We start from the raw sequence: 25,544 nt of genomic DNA, 5'->3' as shown, positions 1-25,544 counted from the left end.
TGGTTTTAGAAAAGGCAGAGGAACCAGAGATCAAATTGCCAACATCTGCTGGATCATGTAAAAAGCAAGAGAGTTCCAGAAAAACATCTATTTCTGCTTTATTGACTATGCCAAAGCCTTTGACTGTGTGGATCACAATAAACTGTGGAAAATTCTGAAAGAGATGGGAATACCAGACCACCTGATCTGCCTCTTGAGAAACCTATATGCAGGTCAGGAAGCAACAGTTAGAACTGGACATGGAACAACAGACTGGTTCCAAATAGGAAAAGGAGTTCATCAAGGCTGTATATTGTCACCCTGCTTATTTAACTTATATGCAGAGTACATCATGAGAAACGCTGGACTGGAAGAAACACAAGCTGGAGTCAAGATTGCCGGGAGAAATATCAATAACCTCAGATATGCCAATGACACCACCCTTATGGCAGAAAGTGAAGAGGAACTCAAAAGCCTCTTGATGAAAGTGAAAGTGGAGAGTGAAAAAGTTGGCTTAAAGCTCAACATTCAGAAAACGAAGATCATGGCATCCGGTCCCATCACTTCATGGCAAATAGATGGGGAAACAGTGGAAACAGTGTCAGACTTTATTTTTCTGGGCTCCAAAATCACTGCAGATGGTGACTGCAGCCATGAAATTAAAAGATACTTACTCCTTGGAAGGAAAGTTATGACCAACCTAGAGAGCATATTCAAAAGCAGAGACATTACTTTGCCAACAAAGGTCCGTCTAGTCAAGGCTATGGTTTTTCCTGTGGTCATGTATGGATGTGAGAGTTGGACTGTGAAGAAGGCTGAGCGCCGAAGAATTGATGCTTTAGAACTGTGGTGTTGGAGAAGACTCTTCAGAGCCCCCTGGACTGCAAGGAGATCCAACCAGTCCATTCTGAAAGAGATCAGCCCTGGGATTTCTTTGGAAGGAATGATGCTAAAGCTGAAACTCCAGTACTTTGACCACCTCATGCGAAGAGTTGACTCATTGGAAAAGACTCTGATGCTGGGAGGGATTGGGGGCAGGAGGAGAAGGGGACGACAGAGGATGAGATGGCTGGATGGCATCACTGACTCGATGGACGTGAGTCTGAGTGAACTCCGGGAGTTGGTGATGGACAGGGAAGCCTGGCGTGCTGTGATTCATGGGGTCGCAAAGAATCGGACACAACTGAGCAACTGATCTGATCTGATGTGATCTGAGGTCTGCACGGTAGGCCTTGAGAAGGTAGTTGGGGTCTTGCAGGGAGACCCCCACATCTTCCACTGTGGTCACTAACCCCTGGGGCCTGGGCACAAAGTTCAGCGGCGGGTGTGCATTCAACAGTGCAGGCCGTGAACTCCCCTGGACTCTGATGTGAGCGTAAGCCCAGCATCTTATCACCTCTGCTCCCAACAGCAGTGAAGAGACAAAGCCGACGGATAGGAATGGTCTGATTCGAAGTTAGCCACCTCGGTTTCCGATAGACTCACTACCAAAAGAGCGGTATTTTTCTGCTTCTTCCTCTTCAGAGGGTGGTTGGACTTTGTGTCCTAGAAATTGAATTGTTCCTAGCCCCAGGGGAGAGTTGAGTGCTTTCGTTTTTAAAAGCCTGCCTGGACTCATAAAATAATCATAACACAAGAGGTTTTGGATAGAGGAAGACTCCATGGACTGAGTCCAAAGAACAGCCCGAGGCTGGTGGGGACTGGGTGGGGACAGGCATTCCCACAGTGCCAGGTGCTTGCCCCGGAGGGTCAGGGAGGGGCAGGACCTCAGCCGGGGGAGGTGTGGAGGTGTGGAGCTGCCTCTGGGAGGTGCGGCCCTGGAAGGACGGCAGGAAAGCGGCAGTCTGTACCACAAAGGCTGGATTTGTCAGGGTCTTTAGAGAGACAGAAGCATTGGGGACATATTGTTGTTGTCTAGTTGCTAAGTCATGTCCAACTGTTTTGCAACTCCATGATCTGTGGCCCATCAGGCTTCTCTGTCCATGGGATTTCCCAGGCAAGAATACTGGAGTGGGTTGCCATTCCCTTCTCCAGGGATCTTTGCGACCCAGGGATCAGAACTGAGTCTGCCACATTTGCAGGCAAATTCTTTACCCCTGAGCCACCAGGGAGGCCCATTAGAAACATACATGTATATATATTTCCTATATATATATATATATTTTTTTTTTTTTCTTGTATGTATAATCAGGAGCTGGCTCATCCCATTATAGAAGCTGAGCAATCCCCTTTGCCCCTCCTTGTCTCTTTCCACCCCTGGTCTCCTGTTCCTTGCACCTGCCCCCATCCAGGTCTTTCCACGTATGGAGCCCCAGACCCCTAGCGGTCAGCTACAGTGGGAACATTAATCCACAGGAGGGCTGGGTCTGTCCCATGTGTCACTGTCTATTCATCAGGGTTCTCTGTTCGCACATGTCAGTCACTTTCAAGCCTGAGTGCAGAGCATTCAGTGTGCTGTGTTGTAGGGGAACGGATTCTAGGAGTGGAGCTCCCGGCAAGGGAGGCTCTTTGTTTTGACACACAGGGAGCAAGCAACCAATGACTCGGGGAGCTGTTTTCCTGCTTATGGCTCCTAAGTCTCCTTGGGTGAGCCTGCATGCGTCCAGGTGGGACGTTTTCGAATCCCCGCTGCAGCCCTCCCTGTATCTGCACACCTGACTGAAGGCCACCACTTGTTCCTCCACTGGATCCACATTTATCCCTCCTCCAGCTCAGGTGGATCCTCCATCAAATAACCGAGGCAGAAGCAGGATGCCGTGTCACTCCCAGCCGACAGCTACTGTCTCAGAGAGCAACAGAGAAAAGATCGGGGTGAGGAGGTGGCTGGAGGAACTTGAAAGCAAGTAACTGCCAAGTAACTGGGTCAGCTCCTTCACCTCGGCCTCAGCCCGTGACTTGCAGGGAGCCTCCAGAGACCAGGAGAGAAATCTCCTAGGGCCAAGGAGGGCAAGAAGTAGGAAATGGGGAGAAAAGCTGTGTCTGGGGTTCAGAGATACACGACCACATCCCGAGTCTCCCACTTCATGGTCGTGTGACCCTGGCAAGTGCCTCAACCTCTCTCACTCTCAATTTCCTGTAAAGGAGGAATTTTAGTAATTTTAGTGTCTTCTCCACAGGGTTATTAAGGTGAAGAGTAAATAGACCTCACAGCCAAATGCACTGTACCAAAATAAACTGACTGGATCCCAGTTTGAAACTAATTGGGGGAATTTAAAATGGGGGGATTTAATTGGGGGGATGTCTCTGTAACATCATCTGGTGTGGAGTACTTGTTCATTTCTTGGCACAAGGATGGTCCATACTGTGCTGAGTCATTTCAGTTGTGTCCGACTCTTTGCAACCCTGTCGACTGTAACCTGCCAGGCTCCTCTGTCCATGGGATTCTCCAGGCAGGAATGCTGAAGTGGGTTGCCATGCCCTCCTCCAGGGGATCTTCCTGGCCCAGGGACTGATCCTGTGGCTCCTGTGCCTCCAGCATTGCAGGTGGATTCTTCACCGCTGAGCCCTAGGGAAGACAATGGACCTCCATAGAACACTATATTCGTGGGTGATAACATGCTAAAGTATTTAGGCACAACTTTCTTGAGGTCTGAAGCTCATTCACGTGGTTCAACACCAACAAAAAGTACATTTGTGTTGCGAGAACCACAAAGCAAATATGATGATATGCTAACCGTTGGAGGCTCTGCAAATGCTCGTGTTCACGGGGTGTGCTTTCCATTTTCCTTAATGTTTAAAATTTGTCAAAAATTGGCGGAGGGTGGGGGAGGAAGAAGAAATGAGACAAGATACGTCAAGCACCCCATCCAGCACCCATTCCGCAATGTTTATTTCATAAATATTAATGATATGTCACCAGGGGTAATGTCAGCAGAGAACCATAGAGGGGCCTGCCAGGTCCTGTCCTGGGGATACAAAACAGTGGCTGCTAGAGGCCCGGAGACAAACATTAAATGACAAAACAAGTATATGAACAGGCTGGCCCAAAACAGTGCCGAGTGCTATTAAGACAGTCACAAGTGAGGGACCGGGGCCCCAGGGGTGGGAGTGCCACACGGGCTCAGCGGCCCCTGAGGTTCTGAGCAGGTGGAATGTGAACTGAAGATGGACCGTGCCAGCGAGCCAGCCGTGCAGAAACTTCCCTCTGCCCATCTGAGCATCCAGGGGCCCGGGAAGGGCTCAGGATGCCACAGCGGGTGACATCAGCCAAGAGCCAGGGCTGGGTGTGTCTGCTCCCTCTCTGGGAGTGACCAGCTGTGGTTCAGTTTACGCTCAGACAGGCACATACCATCAGCCTCCTGGAGCAGTGAGCTCTGTGGTTTGCCAGCAGGTGACAAGGGTACCAGCTGGGCCACTTCCTGGAACCAACTCGTGATCTGGAACGGGCCTCAGAGGGAATCTCCGTGGCCCTCTTCACTGAGGCTGCCAAAGAAACTTATCAGCAATGCAGTGAACAAAGCATGTTCAACCTCATTCACATCTCAAGAAATGCAAGTTGAAATTTCACCCATCAGATGAGTAATGACTAAGAAAATATCAAGTTCAGTGAGAGAGGGAATATCATAACAGATTCCACAGGTATTTAAGGGAGGGATTTCCCCATGGTCCAGTGGTTAAGAATCCGCCTTCCAATGAAGGAGACATGGGTTCCATCTCTGGTTGGGGAACTAAAAGCCCACATATGGCAGAGCAACGAAGCCCACTTGCCCCAGAGCCTGCATGCCGCAGTTAAAACCTGATGCAGCCAAATAAATAGATAAAAATTTTTAAAAATATTAAGGGAGTATTTTGAACAATGTTTTGCCAATATATTAGAAAATAGGGATGAAATGGACAAACTCCTTGAAAAACACAACTTTCCCAAACTGACATGATGAAACAGAAACTCTGAATATTGTAGTCCTATATCTATTATAGAAATTGAATTTCTTATCAAACTTTTCCTACAAACTCCAGGCTTAGGTAAGTTTTACCAGTGAGGCTCCTGTATTGGCAGGCGGGTTCTTTACCACTAGCGCCACCTGGGAAGCCCCTTTGTCTCTAGAGAGCTGTGGAGCTGTGGAGCTCTAGGGAGTCGTGACAACTCCCAGCTCCAGGTCTCTCAGAATCAAGTGCCAAGTTCATGCAAGGGACAATCTGATTGGCCCAGCTGAGTCAGAGGCAGTGAACCGTCAGGGTAAGCTGTCCCCCTGACAGGGAGCCATCTGCATTGGAGACACTTGTATTGGTTTCCTGGGGTTGCTGTAACAAAGTACCACAAGCCCAGTGTCTTAAACAATAGAAATCTATTGTCTCACAGTTCCGGAGGCTGAAAGTCCAAGATCATGGCATCAACAGGCCTGGATCCTCCTGAGGGCTGGGAGGAAGAACTGGTCCCAGGCCTCTCCCTGAGCTCTGGTGGCTTGCCAGCAATCTCTGGCATCCCTTGACTTGTGGGCACTTCATTCCGATCTCTGCCTTCGTGTTCACAAGGCGTTCTCCCAGTGTGTGTGTCTGTATTCACACCTCCCCTTTTCATAAGGACACCAGTCATATTGGATTAGGGGCCCACCCTACTGCCGTGTGACTTTATCTTAACTCATTACCTAATTTCAGATAAGGATATATTCTGAGGCTCTCAGGGTTAAGACTTCAACATATGAGTTTGGGGCAAGACAGGGTTGTGGACAAAATCCAACCCATGGCGCAGCTGTTATGGTCAAGGTCAGGAGAAAGATCTGGGCTAGAGAGAGAGCTGGAGACCCCCTGACATGACGGAGGGTGGAGAGCTCTGGGAGCAGACTCAAGGAGGAGCAGCGGGGCAGTAAAGGAAGCCCAGCAGAAGGTGGGGCTAGGAAAGCCACAGAGGCATGGGGCGTGAGGATGAGGCAATGACTGACAATGGCGAGAGCTTCTGCGAGGTAAGAGGTACGGAAGGAGGTCTGCTGGGTCTGGTGATATGTTAGGTTCTTGGCAAAGAAGGCTGGCAGACTAGCGAGGGCTGAAACAGACCGTAAGTGGTTTAGGAGTGCTTAGGATGTGACAAAATGGAGAGAGAGAGGGGGACAATTCTCTTGTTAGAAAAGGTTGGTTGTTATAAGGAAGAAATAGATAAGGTGTTGGCTGGAGGGTACTTGGGGTCCAAGGAGGCATGTAAAGCTTGATCATGTTTAATGATGATGGGAAAGAACCAGTTGAAAAGGGAGAGACTGAAGACAGAGGACAGTCTTCCCTGGTGGTCCAGTGGTTAAGAATCTGCCTAGTAATGCAGGGGATGTGGGTTCAATCCCTGGTGGGATAATTAAGGATCTCACATGCCAAGGGGCAAATAAGCCTGCACACATCTCAACTATGGAACAACACACCACATCTGGAGAGTCTGTACACTGCAACAAAACGATGAGATTAAAGATCCTGCTTGTCACAACTAAGTCCAAATGCAGTCAAATAAGTAAAAAAAATTTTTTTAAATAGGAGATCATGTGGTTCAGGCTCCTAAGCTGGTGCCCCGGCTATTTACCCACATGCCAGGCACACAGTCTGTGCTCCATAAATAGTGGTAAACTGAAACTGCAGACAGGAGGGACGAAATCCAGAAAGCAGGTTTGAGGGACCGGCCAGGCTCTCACTCTGCTGCCCTGGGTCTCTCCACTCCTGATCCCTCAGTGCCAGTGCCCACCAGCGTCCCATGAGCACTGTGGTCTACAGCTCAAATTCAAGATGGAACCCTGAGTGCCCCTGAGTCTGGAGCCCAGCCTGGGTTGGTGGCTGTGGCCAGGGGAGCCAGGCCTTGGCGTCCCTCTCTGAGGAACCGTGTCACAGTGAAACATGTCATGTTTTCCTCACTGACTCTCTCTGAGTCAAAACACCTGGAAGATAAGAAGTCTTTTAATTTTTATAAACTACATATGTGATGATCATCATCTCAGGTGAAGATATTTAAGCAGGAAAGCAAGTCAGGAAGCCTCCCTCTCAGCTCCAGTCCACGCTGAAAATGGAAGAGGGGTCCATCTCAACAGGGACAGCAGCTGCCCCTGAGAGGTGACATCCAGGTACAGAAGACAGCTTTTCTTTATATTTTATAAACTTGTTGAACTACTTTCATTTTTATAGTAATCTTTCAGTTCAGTTCAGTTCAGTCGTTCAGTTGTGTCCAACTCTTTGTGACCCCGTGAATCACAGCACGCCAGGCCTCCCAGTCTAGCAATAAACAAAACTTACTATTAATATATGCCATCTCTTTAAAAACTGAATTTTTATGTAAGAATATACATACTTTCCAGAAGTCATGTACAGATGTGAGAGCTGAACCATAAAGAGGGCTGAGCGCCAATAAGTTGATGCTTTCAAACTATCGTGTTGGAGACTCTCAAGACTCTTGAGAGTCCCCTGAACTGCAAAGAGATCAAACTAATCCTAAATGAAATCAACCCTGAATATTCATTGGAAGGACTGAAGCTGAAGCTCCAGTACTTTGGCCATCTGATGTGAAGAGCAGACTCACTGGAAAAGACCATGATGCTGGGAAAGATTGAAGGCAAAAGGAAAAGGGGGTGACAGAGAATGAGATGGTTGGATGGCATCACTGACTCAGTGGACATGAGTGTGAGCAAGCTCAGGGAAATAGTGAAGGACAAGGAAGCCTGCTGTGCTGCAGTTCATGGGGTCCCAAAGAGTCGGACACGACTGAGCAACTGAACAACAAATACATACAATAAACACCTTCTCTTTCAAGAAAGTGGAAACAATGCAGATCAGTTTAAGTCTCCTGGACAGTCCCTCCACCCACCCTCCAAACAACCTACAGCAAAACCCACTAGTATTATCACTTTGGTATGTATCTTTCCATATCTTTTAAAATTCATTTTCATGCATATGTATGTCCTCACATTAAATATATAGCCTGGGTTTGGACGACATTAAATATAAAGTGTTTTCATATTGTGTTTTCTTTCTGCCGGACTTTTTCTCGCAGTCATTTGTCTTCAGGGAGCTTCCTTTATAGTAGTTTAACTGCCCTCCTAAGATCCTTCCCCTTCACCACCTCCTTCCTTCTTTACCCCAGGAGTAACAAGTCTGTGGTCTTTTCAAATGCTGTTCCCAAGACCACTCCAGCAGAAGTCCCTGGAAATAGAGTTGCCTGGTTTCGTGAGTAAAAATATAGGAGGCAGGGACTTCCCTGGAGGTCCAGTGGTTAAGACTCCACCTTCTGATGCAGGAGGTGCGGATTCAGTCTCTGGTTGAGGAACCAAGATCCCGCATGCTGCACAGCATGGCCAAGACAAAAAAAAAAAAGGTAAATAAATACAATCACATCATTTAAAAAAAAGAAAAATATAGGAGGCAGGTTAAATTTTAATTTCAGATAATGGAGCACTTGGGACGTGAGTGAGTGAAGTCGCTCAGTCATGTTCAACTCTTTACAACCCCATGGACTGTAGCCTACCAGCCTCCTCCTTCCATGGGATTCTCCAGGCAAGAATACTGGAGTGGGTTGCCATTTCCTTCTCCAGAAGGGGAGAGTATCCAGACAACGTAGTGGGGGAAGGAGCGGGACACATGAGAGGTCACCCCCAAGGCAGAAGTCGCAGGGACATAAATACTTGTCCTTAAAAAAAAAAAAAAAAAAAAAAAACTTTTATCAGAAATTCAGATTTAACTGAGTGGTCTGTATTATATCTGCCAATCCTGCCCTGGGTCTGTGCTGTGCCATGTGTGCTAAGTCCCAGTCAAGTCCCACTCTTTGCGACCCCATGGACTGTAGCCCGCCAGACTCTTCTGTCCGTGGTATTCTCCAGGCGAGAATACTAGAATGGATAGCTATTTCCTACTCCAGGGGATCTTCCCGACCCAGGGATCAAACCAAATGTCTCCTGCATTGACAGGCAAGTTCTTTACCACTAGCACCACCTGGGAATCCTGGGGCACTTGTTGAAAATTGCCCTCTTTATCCCCTTATGAGATTCAGTAGGTCTAGGAGGAGTCCGCCAGGAATCTATATTTTTAAACGGTATTTAGATTACTGGTCCCCGTGAAAATACACATTTTCAAGCTTATTAATCTCTCAGTCTTTATTGAGTTTGCACAGTGGGAGTCGGGCCTCCAGAGTAGATGTCCCTGCGACTTCTGCCTTGGGGGTGACCTCTCAGGTGTTCCGCTCCTTCCCCCACTACGTTGTCCGGATACTCAGCTCTGCTCCTTTCCACAAGCAGGCCCATTTCCTTTGGACTCGCTGATTTTACTGAGGTCCCAGGATTTCTACAGGCTTGGCCAATCGCTCTCCGCCCAAGCTATAACTCGCAAAAATCAGCACAGTCCAGAGCGCTAGAGGGAGTAATGGTTGGGGCCAGGGACAAGAAAGAGAGAAGAGTCTGAGCTCTGGGATGAGTCTGTTCCCAGCTCTGTCTTTCTGAGTAAAACCTCAGAAGGGAGTCTGAAGGGCGTGGCCAACAGAACCCGGGCCATAGACAATCCCAGCGGGGCCCTGGTTTTGGAGGAGAAAGTGGGTGTGGAGACAGGGAGGGGTGTGGCTTAAGAACTTAAGCGACTCCTCTGGACCAATCCCAACCAGGGAGGAGAAGTTAACCTGGGCCCAGGTGCGTCCCGCTCGGCATCTCTCCGCTCCTCTGCGCACAGGATGGAGGGTGCCCGGGCGGCGTGGGGGGCGTCGAAGGAAGACCGAGCCGGAGCCGAGTTCGAAATGGATTCCTTGGGAAACCAGGTCCCGGAGCTGGAGCAGCAGCAGGATCCCGCGGAGGAAAGACGCCCTGAGAGTCCTGAGAACAGCTTGAGTCTGGCCCCCGCCAAAGAGGCGGCGGGCACGGGCCAGGACCTGTCGGGCGGGAAGATGCTGCCTTTGCCTCGCCCCGCCCCCCTGCGATTGCTGCCACCCAGCCTGGGCTATGGCGCCTTCCGCCGCCAGGCGTCGACCGGCCCGGAGCCACCGTCTCCGGACCCCGCCGCGGCCGAGCAGCCCCGGGACGCCGAGACGCCGGAGACCGAGCTGATACCCAAGGCAGCGCCGGGTGAGCCAGCTCCGGGCGCCTGGACCCCGGTGGAACTGCAGGTAGACGTGCGCGTGAAGTCTGTGGGCACGGCCGGCGGCAGCCGCGCGCCCTCGCCGGCGCCCTCCACGCGCTTCCTCACCGTCCCGGTGCCCGAGTCCCCGGGCTTCTCCCGCCACGCCTCCCCCGCGCACACCCTCCTGCGGCGGACCCCGTCCCCGGGAGGCACGTGGGGCCGCGGCACGCCGCCGGCAGCCGCCGGGACTGAGCGCGGCCTCGACGCCGAGGGCTGCGCCACTCCCGCGGAGAGGCGTGCAGAGTCCTCGGGCTCCCCTATGTGCCGCTGCCGCTGCCGGGAGGACTCCGTGCTCCTGCCCCACGCCGAGCTGGACGGAGACAAGAAGATGTCCCGGATCATAAAGCGCGTAGGTAAGCGCGCGGGCGCCGGGAGCAGCGCTGCCCGGTAGGGGTTGAGCCACTGGGGCGGAGGAACCCCAACCCGGTCCCTCAGGCTTAGAGCCAGTAACTTTAAGGTCTACGTAATTATCATTCAAATTGTTGGTAGTAAAAAAATAAAGCCACTATTCTCCCTCCCTTTCCCTCCAAGAACTTGCGCGTTCCATCTTAGTGAGCGCACATCTTTGAAAAGTAGGGGTGGAAGGATTCCAGGCGCGAGGAAGGCTTTCAGGATCACGTGACGGTGGTGGCGACCGGGTAGAACAGCCTACTCCTGGCTCTGGCTGGCCGACCTCTCTAGGCCCAGGGTTCCTCTTTCCCTCATATATATCAGGGATCACCTGGCCCCTAACACTCATCCATTCAGCAGCTACTGCGGGGGGACAACAGGCCAGACGGGGCGGAGGGGTGGGGTGGTGGGGGGGGCGTGTCCCGCGGCGTGGGGGGGGCGTGTCCCGCGGCGTGGGGGTTTGCAGGGAAGAAGAAAGATCCTAAATATAAAAACCCTGGACACAGAAGCAGAGGGAGTGGTTGGTGAACTTGAGGGCATGGGAAAGCTTCCTTCAGCTAAGTCTTGAAAGCTTAAGGAGTTGCGGGTGGTAGCCTCCTCCTAGGTAGAAAGCCAACGGGAACAGGGACCCTGTGGAGCTAGACACAGACACATTGCTAAAAGCTTGGCCAGCCGAGAGGAAGGACGGTTCAGCTGGACAGGCTGCAAATCCCGAGGGGCTCTATGCCAGAGGTGGGAAGGTTGTTCTTGGACATGGTAGAGTTCAAGGACTCTGATCACTCAGGAACTTGTGCAGAGTTGGGTGGGAGCACACTTTCTGCGTGAGAAGTGTAGTCGATTTCTGGTGCTGCTGTAACAAACTGGCACAAACTTAGAGGCTTAAAATGGCACTAATTTATTATCTTGCAGTTCTGTAAGTCTGAAATCTGATGTAGGCTCAGGGGTCTAAAGTCCAGTTATCAACCCCCTTGATCCATTCTGGGGGCTTCAGGAGATGGTTGTTTCCTTGCCTTTTCTGGTTTCTAAGGGTGATCGAGTTCCTTAGCTCATGGTCCTCTGTATATTCAAAACCAGACAATGTCTGCTTGAAGCCTCCCACTGCCATCTTTGACTCATCTGTCCTTCTGTCCCCCTTTTCCATTTATAAGGACCCTTGTGATTACATTGGATCCACCCAGAAATCCATCTCAAGGTCAGCAGATAGGAAACCGTAATCCCCATGTACCTGTAACCTAACATATTCCCAGGTCCCAGGGGTTAAGATGTGGATGTCTTTGCTGCTGTGCTGTGTGTGCTCAACTGTGTCTGACTTGCTGTAACCCCATGAACTGCAGCCCGCCAGGTGCCTCTGTCCATGGAATTTTCCAGGCAAGAATACTGGAGTGGGTTGCCATTTCCTCCTCCAGAGGATCTTCCCGACCCAGGGATCAAAGCTGCGTCTTCTGCATTGGCAGGTGGATTCTTTACCAGCATCTTTAAGGGGACGTTATTCTGTCTACCAAAATGAGTCTATAGCTTTTTATGAGATTCATAATAGAAGTTGCTCAGTTATGTCCGACTCTTTATGACCCGATGGACTGTAGCCTTCCAGGCTCCTCTGTCCATGGAATTCTTCAGGGAAGAACCCTGGAGTGGGTTGCCATTCCCTTCTCCATGGGATCTTCCCAACCCAGGGATTGAACCAGGGTCTTCTGTGTTGCAGGCAGATTCTTTACCGTCTGAAGGGTGGGGTAACAAGGAAATGACTAATAAGTGAGCTCTGACAGCACTGTGGAGGAAGGTTGGGACAGGCATGAGGTTGAAGGAAGGCAGACCTGAGGAGGTGATAGCAGTTGTTCAACCAGAGACGATGAAGGCCTGATCTGTGGCAGGGGTGGGAGGGAGGGCTCAAGAGGTAGGATTAGTGAGCGAGGCCACTGTGCCCATGAAGATGCGCGAACAGGAGCAGTGGGGATACCTCCCAAGTTGCTGATCTGAGTAGTGGAGTGATGGATTCATTGGGTTATCCTTCCAGAGTGGAGAATGGGGAAAGAGGTGGGGAAGAAATAAGCAGGTGCGTTTGGGAGTTCCAGGTAGTGATGTCATTTAAAGGAAGAAGAGTCAGACGTCCCTGGCAGTCCAGTGGTTAAGACTCCAAGCCCGACTACAGGGGTCTCAGGTTCGATCCCTGATCTGGGAACTAAGATCCTGCATGCCATGCATCACCAAAAAACAAAAGGAAGAGGAGCCAGTCACAGACTGGGAAAGAAAAGTATAGGCGGTAGGGAGAGACTCAGGATACAAAGAAGCCACAAAAGGCGAAAGTTTGAGGAAGATGTGGTCAGCAGTGTCCTGGGGAGAGGCAGACTTAGGAAGTGCTGCCACGTGGGAACAGAGCTCTGGGCATGAGGCAAGGAACCTGGGGGCGTGGGGACGAATTTTGAGGGTATAGGGGGAAGACAGCTAACAGAAAATACTGCAGGGCGCACACAGACACTGGTGCTTTGGGCTTGCTCTCTGGGAAGTGTGGGATCAAAGAACTGTAAGGTCCCCAGCACCTGGCTGAGGCTTGGTCTGAGGGAGGCTGCCTGGATGAGGAACTCTGCATGTGGTTTCTGCCTGCTGTGGCCTTTGCCACAAGGGATCAAGCTAGTGACCTTAACAAGAGGGCACTCGAGGGCACAGGCTGGGGGACTTGCCCAGGCCCCCAGCACAGTAATGCTGCCACCCAGCTGTTTCATGTCCCCTCCTTGTGAACCCAAGAGGGTGGAGGCCACTGTGGAGAGAGTTAGGGGACATCACTGCTTTGTCTCTTCACTGCTTTGGGGGGCAACTGTCCCAGAGGCGCTGGCCCCATGTAAACTGAAAAATCAAAGACTCAGGGAGGGACTTGCCTGGTGGTCCAGTGGCTAAGACTCCAAGCTCCCAATGCAGGGAGCCTGGGTTCAATCCCTGGGATCCCACGTGCTGCAACTAAGACCTGGAACAGTCAAATTAATAAATATTAAAAAAAAAAAAACCAGACTCAGGGAATGTTCTCTATGGCAGCATGCAGACCAGAAGTCACTTTTTGCAGACAGCCTAAAACTGGCGGGACAGCTGGATCCTCAGATGGAGAATATGCCCCCTTAGGTGTTGGTTTAGAGTCACCTCATCTGGTCCCAAGGCTGGTAGGTGTCTCTATTCTGTGCTCCACAGGCCCTTGTGCTGCCCAGCTCAGCATTCCTCTTGTGAGTATCCTCAGGGTTCCCGAGCCCTGCAGGGCATGGCTGGTGACAGCTTATATCTCACCAAATCTCTGACACCTGGCAGTGCTCTGTGAATCAATACTCAATGCATGGCACTAACTTCAGAGTGTGAGCACGTGCCAGGAACGCTTCCTCCCCAGCCCTGTCGGGACAGGAGAGCCGCAGCTGGATCTCAGTGTTTGTCTAACCCGCTGGTGCTGGTGGCATTGTGCTCAGCACATCAGGGGTAGAGGATAGGAGGAAACAGAGCCCTGCCCCTGCCCTCTGGCAGTCCTTACTCTGGAGAAAACAAAAAGGCCTGGCAGTCTGCAATGGCATGGCGGGGGGAGGTGGGGGACATTCAAAGGAAGAATGTTCTCAGTGTCTGGAGGAAGTGGAGCCGAGAGAGTGGTGTCCAGCATGCTTGAGCTCAGCCAGAGGGACAGAGGCCACCGGCCAAAGTAGACTGACCTGCAGATCTCTCAGTGGCAGGAGCCCTCTGAGTCCTCTGGCAAGCTTTGTATTTGGAAGTGTGTAGTTTTTATGATGCCCCTTGGTTGCCCCAGGTGAATAAACTGTGAGTCCCTCCAAACCGGCTCTACCCCAGCTGTAGGGTTTGGCTACAGGAGGAAGCAGGTAGTGTTTCAGTTGTGGGTTGGGAAAGGTAGTCAAAATATAGAGAATGACAGTGGATGAGCCGTGATGAATAGCAGTACAGGGTGTGACATCAGAGATGTCAATACCAGATACAAAAAGGGAATCAGACGGTGGGTATATACAATGTACGTGGCTTTTTTTTTTTTTTAATGGAATTGGTCTTTTCAAAATAATGAAATATTTGCCACAGACTTACTTCTGCTGTTCTAGACTTTGGGAAATATGACTGATTTCTTAAGACCCTCACACCGATTATGTGGCGTTCCTGACCCACATCCCCAAGATCTGGGTAGGTCCAGGGCCCCCTGCAGCAAGATGTTTTTGCTCTGATTGATTTCACACCAGAGTTGTGGCCGAGGTCCCATCCTGAGTGCTCAGTGACTTCAGATGCGCGTGTCTTTCTGGGTGGAAAGCTGCTTATAACTACCGATGTCTATGAGCAAGCATTGACTATGTTTTACTCTCCAAGTGTTCCCCTCTGGTCTCCCCAGTTAGTCTGTCTACAGGGTAGGATGTGACCTCTGAACACGTTCTATCTCTGAGTCCTTCCTCCCTCCTGGAGTGTCCCCTGTCTTCCTTTCACCTCCGCAGCCTCATTCCAGCCATCTGGTCCCCTGGTCCCTGAGCGGCTGACTGCTCACATTTGTGTAGTGCTCTGCAGCCTGCAAAGCACTCTTTGCCTGATGCTTCATCAGTGGTCTCCAGTGACCTGGAGCGAGACAGCAAAGGCAGGTGTGAGTCCAACATTAAAATGGGAAAACACCAAGAACACTTGAGGGGCCCTTGGAGTCAGGACTTGAACTTGAATTGGAGGGTCTGTTGAACTTTGAATCTAGCCCTGGGCCCTCTCTCCTGTGGAATTTTATCTCCTGGCATCTTTGCCTGTCCTATTAGCAACCTGAGCGCAGGGACCTTGCCCCCTCCTCGGTGTTGTTGGTGCCTTGCCTCTAGTGCACATCAGGTGCTCCGTTAATGGCTGTTAGCCACTTAACTCTCTCACTTGAAAAGAATCTTGTGTCTCCTAGTTATTTAAGAAGTGGAATATCTTCTAGCAGTTTTCTCCCAAATATGAAGTTTGGACCTAAATTGAATGGTGTTATGGGCCAAGGGGGTGGGTGCTGAGGTGGGTGTGATGCTCTTGTAGGATTCAGCATGGTCCTGAGTTGCGATGATACCCTAACCTGTGTCTCCTGGTTGTCCCCTCCCCTCCTCCCAGGGCTGCCCATGTACATGAGGTCCCTGCGCTGGGCCCTGGCAGTCATGGCCGTGCTCCTGGCAGTGTTGGCGGTGGCTGTTGTGGCCTTGGCCTCGAAAACAGGTGTGGAACTTCTTCCCCACCCTCACCCCTCTCCTCCCCATCCCCTTTCCTCCCTTTCCTCCCCTGCTCCACCAGCAGGGTGTCTAGTCCTTCCAGCTTCTTTGTGAAATTAGTAAAAGACAGCCCCAGCAATCCAGTGGTTAGGACTTAGCCTTCCAACGCAGGAAGTACAGGTTCAGTCCCTGGTTGGGCGGCTAAGCTCCCACATGCCCCGCGGCCAAAAACCCTAAACATGAAACAGAAGTAATATTGTAACAAATACAATAAAGACTTTAAAAAATGGTCCAAATCCAAAAAATCTTTTGAGGGAAAAAAAAAAAAAAGAAGAAAAAGACACACTCCATGTCTCCGCACCTGCCCCCTGATATTTGAACGTCCATACCAACCCTGAGCTCTGTACAGTTTACCCTGTGCTCACCTCCGGTCTCCCTCCGTGCTGCAGGGATCAGATGCCGACCATGCCCCCAGGGCTGGATGTGGTCCGAGGGGCAGTGCTACTACCTCGCTGCCGAAGCTGAGGCCTGGGAGACCAGCCAGGCTTTCTGCTCAGCCCACCAGGCTACCCTACCCCTGCTGAGACACACCCAGGTGAGACGTGGGTAGGTGGGCAGGGGAGGGGCATGAAAAGTACTGAAAGGAAGTATACTAATGGTTGTCACTGGAGCCACAAGTGAGAATTTTTTTTCTTTCCAGCTTTTTGGAATGTTCTAGGTGTTCCACAAATAGTGTGCTCTAGAAGTAGGGGGACATGGTAGAGGAATGGTAGCCCAAGAGATCAGAATATAATGGTTCCTGCCAGACCCAGCCCGGCTGGGTCTGCAAAGTGAAGGCCAGTGAGAACTTGCTGGGTCCCTAGAGAGTGCCTGGAGCTGATGGCGGGTGGAGGGTGAACTGGGCAAGGCCTTAGCAGCCCGTCTCCTGAGACCCACTCAGCGCAGCAGTGTCATCAGAAAACTGGTGAAGCAAAAGGTCCCTGCCCTCCGGCCTCACATCAGACAGGTTTGGTCCACAATGACTTTGGATGTCACCTGAACAAATGGCCTCCTTGTGACTGGGGTCCTCCAAGGGGGGAGATGGGCTGAACTATCCCAATTGCAAATGGATCTTAAATTCTTTTAAAACTTAGCACATAGGATCAATCATTTGTGACACAAGTATATATAATCAGAAAATATATCACAAAGTTTCAATAAGCTTTTTTCAAAAAGGAACTTCCAAAATGCCCTTTGCAAAAAGATCAAAGTGAAGACTTAGGTCTCAAGCAGTTAAAATTCTGAATATGATGGTTGTGGAGTTCTAGAATTGTCCCGAGTTCTGGATGAGGGCCAGAAGCTGCAGGAGGCACCGAGGCGGAGGTGGGAAAGAGCGGCTGAGGACAGGCCGGCGGCTGGTAGAGGGGCTGGGCTGGCTGGCAAAGGCTGGGCTCACGAGTTGGGAGGCACAGACTCCTGGGACATGCCAAAGTGCCAGTGGTACACACAGCCCGATGATACACACAGCTCCTCTTCCTCAAGAGTTTAAGAGGAAAGGAGAAAGTTTCCGTGCTTCACAGGTGGCACTAGTGGTAAAGAACCTGCCTGCCAATGCAGGAGACACAAGATTCACAGGTTCGATCCCTGGGTCAGGAAGATCCCCTGGAGGAGGGCATGGCAACCCACTCCAGTATTCTTGCCTGGAGAATCCCATGGACAGGGGAGCCTGGCAGGTTACAGTCCACAGGTTTCAAAGAGACACAACTGAGGCAACTTAGCTTGCACACATGTGCCATCAATTATTAGATTCACTAGCCACTGGTTTAAGATCAGCTGGGTTTCCCAGGAGTGAGGAAGGAAGTTCAGTTCAGTTCAGTTGCTCAGTCGTGTCCAACTCTTTGCGACCCCATGAACCGCAGTATGCCAGGCCTCTCTGTCCATCACCAACTCCTGGAGTCCACCCAAACCCATGTCCATTGAGTCAGTGATGCCATCCAACCATCTCATCCTCTGTCATCCCCTTCTCCTCCTGCCCCCAATCCCTCCCAGCATCAGGGTCTTTTCCAATGAGTCAGCTCTTTGCATCAGGTGGCCAAATTATTGGAGTTTCAGTTTCAACATCAGTCCTTCCAATGAACACCGAGGACTGATCTCCTTTAGGACGGACTGGTTGGATCTCCTTGCAGTCCAAGGGACTCTCAAGAGTCTTCTCCAATGCCACAGTTCAAAAGCATCAATTCTTCTGTGCTCAGCTTTTTTTATAGTCTACCTCTCACATCCATACATGACCACTGGAAAAACCATACCCTTGACTAGACGGACCTTTGTTGACAAAGTAATGTCTCTGCTTTGTAATATGCTGTCTAAGTTGGTCATAACTTTCCTTCCAAGTAGTAAGCGTCTTTTAATTTCATGGCTGCAATCACCATCTGCAGTGATTTTGGAGCCCAGAAAAATAAAGTCAGCCACTGTTTCCCCATCTATTTGCCATGAAGTGATGGGACCGGATGCCATGATCTTAGTTTTCTGAATGGGGAAGGAAGAAGATTCTTGAAATGTACACATCGACTGTAAGCCACATCTTGAGTGCAGAAAGATGAAAACACAAATAGATATCATAGGATTCAGCTTAAAACATTTAAACATTAAAACATTTAAATATTAACACAGAAATGTTTGAAGGCAAAAAGTAGAATGGTGGTTGCTGGGGGAGGGGGAAATCAGAGTTGCTTCATGGGTGCAAGGTTTCAGTTGGGGAAGATGAAAAAGTTCTGGAGATGAAGGGGGGCAGTGATGGTCATACAGCAGTGAGTGAACCTAAAGCCTCTGAGCTACACACTTAAAAATGGTAAATTTTATATGTATATTTTACCACAGTTTTTAAAGAAGAAATGTATGAAAGCATGGTAAGTAGTTTACCTTAATTTTAAGATGTAGAACAGAAGCTTTCAGGTAATATCAGGATCACATCCCCCAGCCCAACATTGGTAGCAAAACTGGAGACATACCGGCTGGAGACATGGAGGCCCAGTGTCAGTGCCACCCTCACAGAGCTTTCCTTTGAGCTGTAAATTACTCTTAAGTTTCTGTACTTAGTTGCTCAGTCATGTCTGACTCTTGCGACCCCATGAACTGTAGCCCGCCAGGCTCCTCTGTCCATGGGGAGTCTCCAGGCAAGAATACTAGAGTGGGTTGCCATGCCCTCCTCCAGGGGATCTTCCCGACCCAGGAACCGAACCCAGGTCTCCTGAATGGCAGGCTGATTCTTTATCATCTGAGCCACCAGGGAAGCCCCCCAAATTTCTAGAATTTACTTTTATCTCTGCTGTTGCTGCTGCTAAGTCGCTTCAATCGTGTCCAACTCTGTGTGACCACATGGATGGCAGCCCACCAGGCTCCCCGTCCCTGGGATTCTCCAGGCAAGAACACTGGAGTGGGTTGCCATTTCCTTCTCCAATGCATGAAAGTGAAGTGAAAATGAAGTCACTCAGTTGTGTCCAACTCTTTGCGACCCCATGGACTGCAGCCTACCAGGCTTCTCCGTCCATGGGATTTTCCAGGCAAGAGTACTGGAGTGGGTTGCCATTGCCTTCTCTTAAACTTTTATCTCTAAACAGTGCTTTTCCCACGTCACAGTTTTCCCTAACCTGGGAACAGGTTAGTGGAGTCTGAGCTGCAAGGAATGGAATGGGTGGAGCTGGGTGGGGAAGGCCCAGGGAGAGAGCCCGATGGCCTAGGGCTGACAGAGAAGGGCAGGATCACCTTGGCAAACATCAGATGAGGTCTTGTATGTTGGGATGAGACATGAAGCTTTACACTCCACCCAGCAGACTGGAGACTCCTCATTTAATGAGTGTATACTACATGCCCTTGGCTTTGTGGACATGATCTCAGGCCTCATTGCAAACATCTCCCCCACTTTAGTTCAGTTCAGTTCAGTCGCAGTCGTGTCCGACTCTTTGCGACCCCATGAATCGCAGCACGCCAGGCCTCCCTGTCCATCACCAACTCCCGGAGTTCACTCAGACTCATGTCCATCGAGTCAGTGATGCCATCCAACCATCTCATCCTCTGTCGTCCCCTTCTCCTCCTGCCCCCAATCCCTCCCAGCATCAGAGTCTTTTCCAATGAGGCAACTCTTCGCATGAGGTGGCCAAAGTACTGGAGTTTCAGCTTTAGCATCATTCCTTCCAAAGAAATCCCAGGGCTGATCTCCTTCAGAATGGACTGGTTGGATCTCCTTGCAGTCCAAGGGACTCGCAGGAGTCTTCTCCAACACCACAGTTGAAAAGCATCAATTCTTCGGTGCTCAGCCTTCTTCACAGTCCAACTCTCACATCCATACATGACCACAGGAAAAACCATAGCCTTGACTAGACGGACCTTTGTTGGCAAAGTAATGTCTCTGCTTTTGAGTATGCTCTCTAGGTTGGTCATGACTTTCCTTCCAAGGAGTAAGCATCTTTTAATTTCATGGCTGCAGTCACCATCTGCAGTGATTTTGGAGCCCCAAAAAATAAAGTCTGACACTGTTTCCACTGTTTCCCCATCTATTTCCCATGAAGTGATGGGACCGGATGCCATGATCTTTGTTTTCTGAATGTTGAGCTTTAAGCCAACTTTTTCACTCTCCACTTTCACTTTCATCAAGAGGCTTTTGAGTTCCTCTTCACTTTCTGCCATAAGGGTGGTGTCATCTAAATATCTGAGGTTATTGATATTTCTCCTGGCAATCTTGACTCCAGCTTGTGTTTCTTCCAGTCCAGCGTTTCTCATGATGTACTCTGCATATAAGTTAAATAAGCAGGGTGACGATATACAGCCTTGACGTACTCCTTTTCCTATTTGGAACCAGTCTGTTGTTCCATGTCCAGTTCTAACTGTTGTTTCCTGACCTGCATACAAATTTCTCAAGAGGCAGATCAGGTGGTCTGGTATTCCCATCTCTTTCAGAATTTTCCACAGTTTATTGTGATCCACACAGTCAAAGGCTTTGGCATAGTCGATAAAGCAGAAATAGATGTTTTTCTGGAACTCTCTTGCTTTTTCCATGATCCAGCGGATGTTGGCAATTTGATCTCTGGTTCCTCTGCCTTTTCTAAAACCAGCTTGAAAATCAGGAAGTTCATGGTTCACATTTTGCTGAAGCCTGGCTTGGCAAATTTGGCCTTGGAATATGGAATGAAGCAGGGCAAAGACTAATAGAGTTTTGCCAAGAAAATGCACTGGTCATAGCAAACACCCTCTTCCAACAACACAAGAGAAGACTCTATACGTGGACATCACCAGATGGTCAACACCAAAATCAGATTGATTATATTCTTTGCAGCCAAAGATGGAGAAGCTCTATACAGTCAGCAAAAACAAGACCAGGAGCTGACTGTGGCTCAGACCATGAACTCCTTATTGCCAAATTCAGACTTAAATTGAAGAAAGTAGGGAAAACCATTAGACCATTCAGGTATGACCTAAATCAAATCCCTTATGATTATACAGTGGAAGTGAGAAATAGATTTAAGGGCCTAGATCTGATAGATACAGTGCCTGATGAACTATGGAATGAGGTTCATGACATTGTACAGGAGACAGGGATCAAGACCATCCCCATGGAAAAGAAATGCAAAAAAGCAAAATGGCTGTCTAGGGAGGCCTTACAAGTAGCTGTGAAAAGAAGAGAAGCTAAAAGCAAAGGAGAAAAGGAAAGATATAAGCATCTGAATGCAGAGTTCCAAAGAATAGCAAGAAGAGATAAGAAAGCCTTCTTCAGCAGTCAATGCAAAGAAATAGAGGAAAACAACAGAATGGGAAAGACTAGAGATCTCTTCAAGAAAATCAGAGATACCAAAGGAACATTTCATGCAAAGATGGGCACAATAAAGGACAGAAATGGTATGGACCTAACAGAAGCAGAAGATATTAAGAAGAGATGGCAAGAATACACCAAAGAACTGTACAAAAAAGATCTTCACGACCAAGACAATCACGATGGTGTGATCACTCACCTAGAGCCAGACATCCTGGAATGTGAAGTCAAGTGGGCCTTAGAAAGCATCACTTACGAACAAAGCTAGTGGAAGTGATGGAATTCCAGTTGAGCTATTTCAAATCCTGAAAGATAATGCTATGAAAGTGCTGCACTCAATATGCCAGCTAATTTGGAAAACTCAGCAGTGGCCACAGGACCGGAAGAGGTCAGTTTTCATTCCAATCCCAAAGAAAGGCAATGCCAAAGAATGCTCAAACTACCGCACAATTAGACTCATCCCCCACTTTACAGAGGATAATACTGAAGTTCTGAAAAGTCAGGGAACTTGCCTAAGGTCACGTAACTTGCAAGTCACAGAACCAGAATTTGAGTAAGGGGTGGCCAGGCCCCATAGGGCTGCTCTGCAGTGATAGCTTCCTTCTCGGCACTGGAAGAAGCTCTAAGATCTGGTGATTAGCCAGTGACTGTTCCCAGGAGGCCAGGCTGGGCAGCAGGAGGCCCAGCTGCTGCAGCCAGTTGCAAGATGCTCAGGGCTGGCCTGCCCTCTGACTCAAAGCCAGCCCAGGTTCCTTCTCATCCCCTCCAAAGCTCCCTCCAGCCCTGCCCCTGGGCCCCAGCCTGTGGAGTCTAGCCAGAGAGGAAATGAAATGCCCAGGAATGGCTGTGTGCCTTGTGCAGTCTGGTCTTCTGGTCTTTGGGGTTTCAAAAGGGGTAAGGCTGTCACCCCTCAGTCTGGAAGTTCTTTTAGGTTCTTCTCCCAGCTGATGTTCCTGAAAGGGGTGGTGGGGGAATGGGTCTGCACTAACACCTCTGGGTGCAGGGCTGGCCTCACAGCTCGCGTGTTACCTGTGGCCCTTGCTGGTTACTGGCAGGGACATGGGGGTTGGGGGGTGCATTTTGTTGGGCTGGTCTGTTGTGTGCTGGAGTCATGGTCAATGATCAATAGGGCAGGCCCCCAGTCCTCACCAAGTTCACTGATACAGAAAACTGACAAGTTCAGTGTCTCACACCACGCTCCAAACTATGAAGGTTGTAGTGATCCAGGGGAGGGGTTCCGTGCAGTGTCCCTACAGAAAGTCACCTTTAAACTGAGACCTGAAGGACAGATAGTGTCATCAAGGGGGCAGGCATCGTTCTGTGCTTCCTTTATGTGGGTTTTATTTTTTTGGGCCACACTGCACAGCCTGTTGGATCTTAGTTCCCCTACCAGGGCTTGAACCTGCGCCCTCTGCAGTGAAAGTGCAGAGTCTTAACCATAGGTCCTCCAGGGAAGTCCCCGTGCTTGCTTCCTAATCCCTAGGGTCAAACAGACTTTTGTCTCTGTGATCCTGAACACTGGTAGAGAGGAACTAAGTCTATGTCAGACGTATGCCAGGCCACTTCCTGTCATCACTAATGTGTGTGCTGCCGTGTGTGAGCGCCATGGGCTTGCTGGCATGGTTTGCTTTTTTCCACTTGGCATGATTTCATATTTACATTTTTCTTGCCTAACTGTGTCTTTGGTGTGCCTGTCATCTTTAAGAGCACTGTAATTTTCCATCATGTTGATATCCCATAATTTGCCTAGTTATTTCCTGACTGCTGAGCATTTGGGTGGTTTCCATTTTATCTTTATAAATAGCAGCAGGAAATTTTGAGAACGTTCATGTTCTCTTTCTATTCTTGGATTTCTTCCCCAAAGTGGAATTACCCATCTGAGCAATAGGAACCATGATACCGCTCTTGTGACACAGCACAACTTATGTTCTGGAAAGACTGGGCTGGTATGGACAGCTGCCCCGCCCTTCCACCTTCCAGTTCCCTACACCAGGGCTTAGGATATGGAAACATCTTTTTTCGAGTTGAAGATTTTTTTTAAATTGGAGGATAATTGCTTTACAATGTTGTGTTGGTTTCTGCCATACTACGTGTCAGCCATAAATATACATATATCCCCTCTCTCTTGAGCCTCTTTCCCACTCTGCCCCCCTCAACATTTTTAAACACGGGTTTTTTTTTGGCTTTAATTCATTGCTAAAAACATGGCATTGAAGACAAGTATTTAAAAGAAAAAAGCATCTCCAACAGCTCTCTGCACACCCTTGTTTTGGTTTTGTTGTTCCTCATGTATCTGTGTCCAGGGGTGTACACATTTTTTTCCATTCTTATAATCAGGCCACAACTTTAATTCAGCTTTTTCATGGACTCTAACCCCTCACATACTATAACTTTTCCCCATGTTGCCCCATGGATTTCATACTCACCCTTATTTTTAATGGTTTTTCTTTAAAACATCTTTTATTATTATTGATTTTGGCTGCACTGGGTCTTCATTGCGGAACACAAGCTCTGAAGCATGAGGGCTCTGTAGTTGCGGTTCTCAAGACTTAGTTGCTCCTCGGCATGTGAGATCTTAGTTCCCCAACCAGGGATTGAACCCTTGTCCCCCCGCATTGGAAGGTTCTTACCCACTGCACCCCAGGGAAGTCCCCTTTAGTGGTCTTAACAATACTTCCCAAGTGGATGTAATGTAGTTTATTATTCTTGCTGGCAACTGTGGAGGTGACCATCTGTTCCCTGACCACCTCTGCAGCCTCCCGCCCAGCGAGGCTGCTTGCTGTCTGTCACCTGGATTTCTCCGTAGGCTCCCAGCTTTCCCCATGCCTTTCACCATCTTCTCAGAGCTTCCTCGTTTCTCTGTCTGCTCAGTATCCATCATGCATTGCTTGTGGGGATGGAGGATCATATCCGTTACCCCCTTGAAGGCTGAGAGGGGATCGCCCCCATTTCTGGTCCCCAGCCCTGAGCACAGTGCCTGTCAACCAGCAAGCATCCAAGACAGCTTCCCACTTCCTGGTGTTTGGGGAGAAATGAGTCACGTCTCTGGCTTGGGGAGCTGGGAACTTGTGGAAGCCGGGGTGGGGGGGATCGGACAGGGGGATGGAAGCCCAGGTGAGCCGTCCCAGTGACCTGAGAAGAATGACCCGCTGCTTTCCTCCCTCAGGATTTCCTGAGCAGACACCCGGTCACCAAGTACTCCTGGGTGGGAGCCCGACGAGGCCCCCAGGGCTGGCACTGGATCGACGGGACCCCCCTGCCACCCCAGCTGTGAGTGACCGTGGCTGGCCCCTCTGTCCCATTTGCTAGTACTGGCCCCCCTGTGTGACCAGTGTGACATCACAGCAGCACCAGAAGGACCCAGAAGCCTTCCCCTTCACCTGTCCCCAAGTTGAGTCCTTTCATACCCCCCTCCCCTTCTCCATCCCCCTCCTAGGATGGGTATTTCAGTTTCACTTGGTCCCCATCATGCCATCCCTTGTTTGGGTCCCCCACGCATTTGCCCAAGAAGGACTGTCACCCTCTTCTCTGGATAAGGGGTGTGCCTCTCAGAGAGGTTTGGTGGTTTGCCCAGGGCCACCCAGCTGACACCTGGGGCAGGAGGGGGTGCGGCCTCCTGGCTCCTGCCCCAGGGCTTTCCCCGACCCCGGGCTCCAGGCGGTGATCCCAGCAGTACACAGGCAGAGGCCGCACAGGCCAGGAGGGCCTGTCCTCCTGAAGGTCTCTCTGTCCTCTCACCCTTCCCCAGGCTCCCAGAGGAAGACCAGGACCAGCCAGATCTCGAGTGCGGGTGCCTGGAGGGAGGCAAGCTGGTGGCTTCAGAATGTGCCTCCCCCAGACCCTGGGTCTGTGCCAAGGGCACCATGTGACTTAGGTTTCTGCCGGCCCTGAGTCTGCTGGGGGATTGTGGCTCCCCAGGGAGGCCAGGTTGAGGGCTGGGGCAGCCTCCTCCCTGGACCAGGGTGCCCAGGTCTCCCCACTCGGTGCTCAACAGTCCTGCCTCAGCAAACCAGGGAGCATGTCCTGGGGCAGGAAGATGGGGTCCATGGGAGAGGAGAGCCGCCGTGGCCCCGAAGCTGAGCCCCCCGCTGGATCTCCAGCTGCTGAAGTGCATTTGTTGTTCCTTGTGTTTTTTTTTTTTTAAAGCATTCTAAGCCTGT

At 50.1% G+C, this 25,544-nt stretch overlaps 1 protein-coding gene across 1 annotated transcript; it reads left to right on the top strand.

Annotated features, from left to right (window-relative positions):
• The first annotated feature begins 9,512 nt into the window (after positions 1-9,512).
• On the top strand, positions 9,513-25,544 carry KLRG2 (killer cell lectin like receptor G2). Its single transcript, XM_055591064.1, has 5 exons — positions 9,513-10,391; positions 15,508-15,609; positions 16,052-16,197; positions 24,551-24,654; positions 25,133-25,544. Exons 1-5 carry the CDS (start codon positions 9,596-9,598, stop codon positions 25,251-25,253), a joined length of 1,269 nt encoding a protein of 422 aa, XP_055447039.1. The 5' UTR covers positions 9,513-9,595; the 3' UTR covers positions 25,254-25,544.

Source organism: Bubalus kerabau, chromosome 8, assembly GCF_029407905.1.
Source record: "Bubalus kerabau isolate K-KA32 ecotype Philippines breed swamp buffalo chromosome 8, PCC_UOA_SB_1v2, whole genome shotgun sequence".
Lineage (NCBI taxonomy): Eukaryota > Metazoa > Chordata > Mammalia > Artiodactyla > Bovidae > Bubalus > Bubalus kerabau.
The sequence above is the reverse complement of the archived record's forward strand: the minus strand, read 5'-3'. Positions and strand labels throughout refer to the sequence as shown.

Bases quoted from the DNA above. Each gene is read 5' to 3' on its own strand.
- KLRG2 (XM_055591064.1), top strand. From the start codon at position 9,596: ATGGAGGGTGCCCGGGCGGCGTGGGGGGCGTCGAAGGAAGACCGAGCC. The intron at 15,610-16,051 runs GTGTGGAACTTC...TCCGTGCTGCAG, and splicing joins GGCCTTGGCCTCGAAAACAG to GGATCAGATGCCGACCATGC. The intron at 16,198-24,550 runs GTGAGACGTGGG...TTCCTCCCTCAG, and splicing joins CCCTGCTGAGACACACCCAG to GATTTCCTGAGCAGACACCC.